The 8,482-nt window shown below is 44.4% G+C and overlaps 1 protein-coding gene across 1 annotated transcript in view; it reads right to left on the minus strand.

The window, feature by feature from the left end:
- Positions 1 to 360: 360 nt before the first annotated feature.
- The window catches only part of HS6ST2 (heparan sulfate 6-O-sulfotransferase 2), an 85,490-nt gene continuing 77,368 nt past the window's right edge, over positions 361 to 8,482 (minus strand). Inside the window, exon 6 of the mRNA XM_029929707.1 lies at positions 361 to 3,540. Coding sequence (XP_029785567.1) covers positions 2,622 to 3,540 — 919 coding nt within the window. The 3' untranslated portion in view covers positions 361 to 2,621. The remainder of the gene's footprint in view (positions 3,541 to 8,482) is intronic.

Raw genomic sequence — 8,482 nt, forward strand, 5'->3', positions numbered from 1 at the left:
CAGCCCTCCCCGGAACCTGACGATGCTGGCATCCTGGTCTCAGACCATCAGACTCCAGCGCTGTGGGGAAATAAGATTTTGTTGTTGATGAGCCACCCAGTTTATTGTATTTTGCTATTGTGGTCCACACTGACTAAAAGACATAGCAACTTTTGTCTCTCCTTGACAACTTTGTCTTACTGAGAAGAAGAAATGGGGTGGACTCCCAGAAGGAAGCCCCCAAAGCTAACGCCATTATTAGTATGGTAGATTAGAATGGGCCACATCATGTCCACACCTGGTGGCCGACGGTGAAAAAGGAAACTCCTTGAGAAAAGAAAATCCTGTCCATGGTGCGTAAACCTGAAATCATGAAATTACTCAGAGTCTGTAATTTAAACTTTATTTCATATCTATTGTTAAATTACACAAAATCAGCAAATAGTTTGTAAAGCTACATCATTGGACAGATGTTTACAGTTGAAATCATGGGATTTATATGATAATGACAAAAATGTGTATTTATCACATCCCTTATATATAATAATCAGTATAGACAGAGAAAATGCACTTAATCTCTGCAAGCCATGCACACCACAGCAATATAACACAGAATGTTTTTCTGTAACAAGCTTTTCCACTGGCTCCGGCTTCATCCTGCTTTCCAGCAGTACCTCTCAGTTTTAAGAGCAAAAATTGTCAATTGAAACTAAACAAAACTGAAATAACCACAGTGATCTACAGGATCTTTATATTAAAAATACAACGTACACAAAATAGTTTCACTTGAAAACCCATGGACTTCAAGGTGTGTTTGGGTTTTAAGCAAATTCCTTTCAGTTTTTCAGTTCTCCAAATTCCCAGGACTGCAACACTGTCAGACAAAAGAAACTTTAGATACAGCTCAGAGTCAAGAACATTTATTTTTAAACCCAAATACTCAGCTCCTTGTCCGGCTCGTGGCCACAGTATTACAGATGAAACCAGATCATGCAAATAAGCAGCAGACTGTATGAGATGTGACTTTATCCTCACACTTCTAAGCAGCACGTCAGTCCTGAAAACATAAATGCCACTTCCAAGTGTCTTGTTGGGTTGGCAGCAGGGGGTTAGTGTAAGTCCTTACAAAAGTATAGCAAAACCCATAAAATGGAAACTTCCCAGAATCCTGATGCTTGCCAGCACAGTGGGGGACATGCTCCTTCTTGTCCTGCTCTATTCATAACCGATACCTTAAAAGTATTTGTGCAGAGACTTAACAATATGAAATCAGTCTCCTCAATGCATATGCACCTGCTATGTGCCCTCACCACAGAGCACTCTTTCTCTTTGTTCCTTCTGAAAACAGAGCCTGGTAGGGGGTTACCCAAATTATCCAGGGACAGCTTTTGGTGTTACTGAGTAACTGGCTATCCTGATGCTTATTCTATCGTTTTCCCCCTTTTGTAATTGTCTACAATCTGTCAACACACAAAAAAAAGAACAAATGAGCTAGAAATAGCCAGCCCAACTGGAAACGGTACAATAAAAATGTACAAAAAGTCAATAACAATTCACTCATATTCAGGTTCAATTATATCTGATCAAGAATAACTTCAGCAATATTTTTAGACACGTTATCCTGTTCAAGAGTTTCTTGATAAGGACCTCACTACACAAACATTGATAAGACAATTCCATAGAAAGGAAGTCCTGACTTTAATCCAGGATTATGTATCACAAGAAACTCAGCAACACACCATTTAGATTATGAAGAAAGATTCTATAAATGGGTCATTTTGGAATGAGCACAACTCAGAGAAGCCTTAAAATGAATGAGAAGCAGCGCCAAAAAATTCCAGAATTGTTGAAATTACAGTGCCCAGAAAGTGTCTGAAAATTCGATCCTTACGCTGGTATTCCATTTGGGAGAAAAGTGTTTTTGTTGACTATGAGATACACCCTGTTGAAAACCTTTAGATAGTAGAAGGTAGAAAAAGTTGAAAATTCTAAGCATATCTTAAATAACAAGATACGAATCCCGTTCTACTTGAAAAGCCAATGTTTTTACATAAAACTACCCGCGTTTGGGACAGAAAAATCTTCATTTCTTATGGTATGGTAAGATTTACGATCAGTTCTTATGCCATTTAAATAGATTCCTTGGCAAAATCAGAAGAAACTAAAAGGTTTCATGGTCAATTTTAGGGTTTTTTTAATGTTTATATTCATGCTTACCCCTTGAAATAAATGTTTGCCTTCAAGATTGAGCTTTAACAGTGTATCATGAATAATTTGGAGTCCGTTTCTTAGCCATAAGTTGAATGGCCACATTTTATGTTTTCATTTTGTCTCTGTGACTAATTTAAGCACTTCTTAAAATATCGAAATAGCCATTTCTGGCAAGTCTGGTTTGGTTTTTGGATTTTATAAATACTCCAACAAACCAAAAGGAGACAATTTAATTACATACTGAGAGTTGTTTTGCCCACGCACAGTATAACATTTAATTGAAAGGCAACTGTAAAGGCAACATCTTTACTTTTTTCTTTAACTTCCAAACTTAAGGAAGCAGTATTTGTTTGGAAACTCTCATGTTTTAAGATCTGCCATATTTCTACTGGCGCTTTGGGACAAAGTGTGCAAAGGCCGTGGAGAGCCACTTAACGCCATTTCTCTACACTGCCTATGTAGTCATTGGTGCCATTGCTGGTGCTGCCATCACTCTTCCCTTGGCCTGGGTTCTGCTTCTGGTTTTCACGGTTCTTCTTCTTCTGGCTCGAATTGTGAATCAGGTTCTGAATCAGATTTTGAGTCACGTTCTGACTGGCATTCAGATTTCGGTTCTGACTCGGATTCTGACTCGAATTCTGACTCGGATTCTGACTCGAATTCTGACTCGAATTCTGACTCGGATTCTGGCTCTGACCCTGATTCTGGAAATGAGTCTTAAGGAACCTCCCCTTCAGAAATCTGCGTTGTTCCTGACGCTTCTGCCTAGCTTCCTGATGCTCCTTCTGCCTCATAAACTGATACCTTTGCAAAAAGAGGTCTTTTGCAAAGCTGTACAATTCCATATCCAGAAAATTTAGTCCCTCAATCCGCTTTTGGATTTCCTCATTGATCTCTACACTAGAGGCCCTAGTGGTATTGTATTGGGTAAACGGCGAAATAAAGTTCATGTTGAAGGTTTTCTCAAAGAGATACTGGGTCTTTCGCTGAAACTCAGTGAGGCCGAAGAACGCCATCTGCTTCAGATTCGTTTTGGCACTTTCCAGGAGGACCTTGTTTCTCTGCTTCTCAGGCATGACAGAGAGGTTGTAGCAGCCTACTAGGGTCAGGTCAGAGAGCATGCGCACTTGGCGGTTGTTGGCTAGATTATAGGGACAGTCCATGAAATCTTTTAGGGGGCAGCCAGACCAGTCATCGCCAGTGTAGCAGCTGGGTAACTCTTCCGAGGTGGGGGGTCTTCCATCACAGACATGCAGGGATGCTTTCCACGTTGCGCCTCTCTGGACATGCCTCCATTCGCTCAAGTACCGGGACACTGGGTCTCGGAGGATGGTGATGTAGTGGAAGTTCCTACCGACAAAGCGCAAAGACCAATAATCAGAGATGAGGGCAACATAAGTGGCGTCAGGGAGGTGCATGGCTTATGTGATGTTCACTGGTCAGTAAGAAAGGCAAAAGCGGAATGATGGTGATCTGGTGGCCTTTGTCCCGTGAACTGTGTTACAGATCCTTGTCTGAATCCCACTAGCCTGGCCAGGAAGCTAATTCTTTCACCCAATTTGCTAGTATTGCAGCTAAAACAAATAGGAAAAGTTTAGGCCTAGGACATGATCCTTGTCACTCTTCACTCCCTCTCCCTGCCCCCCGCCCCCGTTTCTCTTTCTCCAACCAATGACAGAATCCTCATTTGCTAAGAGTGAAACCATTTTATTTCATACCCTCAACCCTTAAACTTGCATCAACTAAGCATCAAATGGACACCAGTGGAAGTGCCTTTTTTAAATGTTTTATTTAGTTTTGAGAGACAGAGAGCATGAGCAGGGGAGGGGCAAAGAGAGAGGGAGACACAGAATCCTAAGCAGGCTTCAGGCTCCGAGATGTTAGCACAGAGCCTGATGCGGGACTCAAACTCAAGAACCGTGAGATCATGACCTGAGCCAAAGTTGGATTCTTACCTGACTGAGCCACTCAGGTGCCCCGCAAGTGATTTTATTGAAGTGATAATGGAGCTGATAAGTGAACTCAAATTATAATCTTTCTTACTAAATATACGAAAACATTTCTCCAAATATCCAGTCTAAACAGGATATCTTATTAAAAAATAAAATGTCATTGAAAGAGTGTCCAGATGATGTTTTGATTTTGGCTGTTGTTTTAACATCATGGCTCATCCATTACGGAAGTGGAATGTACAGATCGGCAGAGCAGCCCAGGGCCTCCAGAAATAAACATTGCAGTTTGTCACTGACTGAAATAGACATGGTAGCTGCCAATGGCATATATGCAAGCTACTACCCCAGTTTCAGCTATTGCTCACATGATAATATTCCCAGCCTAGCAAAGTTAACTCTGTCAGCTCCAAAATGCCCCCTTTCTTTACCTACTGAAAGGACACCTGGGTGTCAGCAAGAGTGGAAGCTTTGTTGTATGGCTATCTTCACTTTAAAGTTGCAAACTGATAAAGTTCTTCATTCAAAGAGCATATTAGCAAACAAGCATACATGCACACGCACACAGTGGGTACACACACACGCACCACACACCAGAAATGTCAAAGCGTAAGATGTGATTAGGCATACTTGAGAGGAGAAATGACCCACGGGTGGTGCTTTTAATGAACAAAAACAATTTTCCCCCACTCAGATTCAGTGGAAGAAGGATGAGGTCATGGAAGGGCACATAGTAGAAGGAAAACAACAAAACACAATGAATATTAGCATTTAGTTTCTTATAGGGAACCTGGATCATGGCTGGCGGCTTTCATGGAATCTATTGTGAAATCTATTCCTTCCCATCCGAGAGAGTGTTGCTACTGTGGGCTTGCCGAAGCGAACCAACTCAACCGCTGGCTGTCTGAGTCTGTTGGCCGATGTCCTCTGAGGAAAGGTTTCTCTAGAGTCTTGGGCTCTGAGCAACTCAGGCAACTGGGGGTCTATCCCATATGCCTCTATTCTGTGCCTGGTGTTTCTTTTCCTTGGCGTGACCTTCCTTCTTTGACTGGAAAATTCTACTCATCCTTCAAGGTGTAGTCCAAGTATTATCTCCTCTCTGAGGAAACTTACCGCACCCCTTGCTGCCAGCCCTTGCCTCTTCCTCTGTGACACTGTAGGACACCCACACTTAGCTAGCACGTCCACACTTAACCTTTGTTAAAACACTTTTGATATGGAATTTTGATTACTTGTTTGTATATCTGCTTAAACTATGTTTTCCAGAACAGGGGCGCTCTGTGCTGCTCTTCTAGAACCTCCAGGGAATTGGGGGGAGAAAGCTGGGGACAAAATGTCTGGATAATCTTCTAAGCGCCTCGCAAATATCACAGAAAGTTTCTTTTTAAATTATGTTATATATTTTTCTGGAATAAATAAGCATGGGGCACAGGAGAAGCGTCTGGGAGTGAAAATGGAAAGGGGCCTAGATGTCCTTCATGTACCTCACTGCTTGCCTAGGACCTGACTGCTAGCGCCGCTAAAATTCACGTCTGTGAAGACCTACTGCTTAATGGCCGGCAGCTTTTGTTGCCCTGCAGCCTTTACTAAGAAAGGTAATTGTTCCTCTGTGCTTCCTTCTCCCACCTCTCCTTCTGGCATTCATTCACTCCATCCAATACATATTTATTGAGCCTTTATGCTATGCTGGAGGCAATAGCTTAGTGGCAATTAGTCTACTTATTTGGAAAAAAAAGAAATTTATGAAGTCCAGTGACACATTTGGATTAATTTTTGAACCAGCTTTACCAGGCATGCATTATAATGGGGGCTGCTGGGTATTTTAGACCCCCATAACAGAGTCACCTTCATGCTTAGCTGACAGTCCTCCTGCCCTGACTCTCTGTACTGGTTTAAGCCTACAGTGACATCTTCTGGTAAATCCGGGAGTGAACCCCTGTGCAAGTCGGAGGCTCTTCTTCCTGAAACACTTCCCTGTCTTTCAGAACAGATAGATCCCAACCATCGGGGTTAATGTCACAACCAATGTTTTGTAAGCAGCATCCTCAGAGGAAGAGAGAGGAGGCACCACAGAAAGGCAGACACAGACATCCAGGGTCTCTCCTTTTACCGATGTGTGTCTCCTTCCACCTAAAGGTCTCCATGTGCCCACAGGAGATGAGTGCCGTCCAATGTGGGAGGCCTCGGTCTCTACACTGCAGAGATTGTCATGGACACAGAGAAATCACACCAGTGCATATGCACGCACGCACGCACATGTGAGCGCGCGCGCGCACACGTGCGCACCCTGCCCTGGTGAGAACGGCTGTCTATGCTTAGATGACAATAGCTCTGGAGATTCAGTGGTTTCCCACAGCTGGCTTCTTAGAGAAAAAACAGGCCTGGGTTCCCAGACCGCGTCCCCTGGAAACACTTGGGGCTCCTTGAGGGAATGATCCCAGGGCTGAAAGGGCAGATCTGCTGAAGGGCTGGTCTCCAGGAATGGTCAGCGGCCTCCCAAGTGTGTTGGAGGTGGGAAGGCAGGTGAGATGACACCTGGCAGTTCTGTTGGGCAAAGGGTCCAGGAGGCTCATTATTCTGAGTAGAGAGTTGCCAGGGAAATAGAGAAGCAGTCCTTCCCTCCAGGGCAGCTGTCGATGGGACAGCCCCACCCAAGGGGAACATGACTGGGGAGGCGAAGACGCACAGAAACACAGGTGGGGGTCTTCCGGCGGCCACTTCGGTTCCAGCACCTCACGTGTGTCTGGCGCTGAGGCACGCACCAGGGATGCCGACAGCGCCAAGACTTGGCATGTCAATATTTGTCGTTAATGGTTGGAGCGAGCACGGGGGCAATGAAAGCACCATGCCGCGACTCCTCGCCTAGCCTAACAATATAGGCCAGACCCTCTGCTGCTTCGTTTCGAAAAACGAGTAAGAATTAGATGAGGCAAGAAGAGAGGAATGGAGTGTGACGCACCAAGATGAACAGGAGCACTAACTAGCCGGTTGCCTGCGGAACAAGCGCCCTGAAATGCCCTTGCTGGGAAGGACAGAGGGAGTGGCAGGCCTTGGGGATGGACAGGTAGCCACAGACCTGACTGTGGAAGCCCTCAGATCCCCTAGGAAAGGATTTAGACTTTTGTAGATGACGGACAGGGCTCTGAGGGGGTGTAAGCAGGGGACCAACATGTCAAAATCTGTGTCTTAGGAAGCTCACCAGGCACGGTGTGTGGAGATGAAATTAGGGAAGCTAGTTGAGGTCACTGCACAAAACAAGATAAAAGAAGGAGGACAGACTAGGGACATTTTCAGGGGGTAGAGTTAAAAAAGGTGGTGTCAAAATGAATGCAAGGGAGAGAAAGGGGGAGGGTTAAGGATGCCCCTGGGTTTTTGGTGCCTCATGTGCCCTAGGGCATCCTAAAAGCACTCAGGGGGTGATGTGGCCTTAAGATAAAAGATGTGGCATTAGCAAAAAGTGGTAGTTTAAAACTGTGACAGCCTACTTAGGGATCGATTTTTAATTCCACACATGTGGCTTCAGCTCCTTGAAGACAGCATTTAAATACTCCGAGGTACCTCGAGGTTTCTCTGTTTTATGCTAAATATGGTTTTCAACTATTCTGGACACTGCTTCAAGTTGCCTCAGTGTCTTCTGGTTTCTTCCCAATATGTTCCACTTTATTGGAATGTGCCCTCCAGGCACAGTCTGACGAGTGACAAATAGGGACAGTCTATCACCTCCTTCATTCTCGACACCATGTCTTTTAATGTGGCCTCATATCACACCAGCCCCTTGGGCACACACGCCACATGCCCGCGCACAGTCAATGAAACACTTTCATTTTTTTTAATACATACACCATTTTGAAATCTAATCTACTTTGTTCCAGACCTGGATGTACTTTACTTGTGGCCCTGTTTAATTTCTTCTTGTTGGAGCAGGTCTAAGCCTGTCAGAACACATCTGGACTCTGATTACACCCCCCAGTATCTTGACCATATCTCCTTATTCCTTTTGGCAATGCCTAAATGCAGGCATTGATCAAGACAGGACAAGATGCCGGTGAGAGCGGATCTGTGGTAGCTGCTGGAAATCTCTCTTCATGATGACGTTAACCGGAAGGGTGCTGGTGAACAGACCAGTTTAATTTTAAATGAGTGAGCCCTTTAAAGTGGCTCAGCCCCACCCTCCTACACTGTTGGTGGGAATGTAAACTGGTGCAGCTGCCCTGGAAAACAGTGTGGAGGTTCCTCAAAAAACTATCAGTAGAACTCCTATATGACCCAGCGATAGCACTGCTAGGGATTTACCCAAGGGGTACAGAAGTGCTGATGCATAGGAGCACATGTACCCCAATGTC

This window comes from Suricata suricatta, chromosome X, assembly GCF_006229205.1.
Source record: "Suricata suricatta isolate VVHF042 chromosome X, meerkat_22Aug2017_6uvM2_HiC, whole genome shotgun sequence".
Taxonomy (NCBI): Eukaryota; Metazoa; Chordata; class Mammalia; order Carnivora; family Herpestidae; genus Suricata; species Suricata suricatta.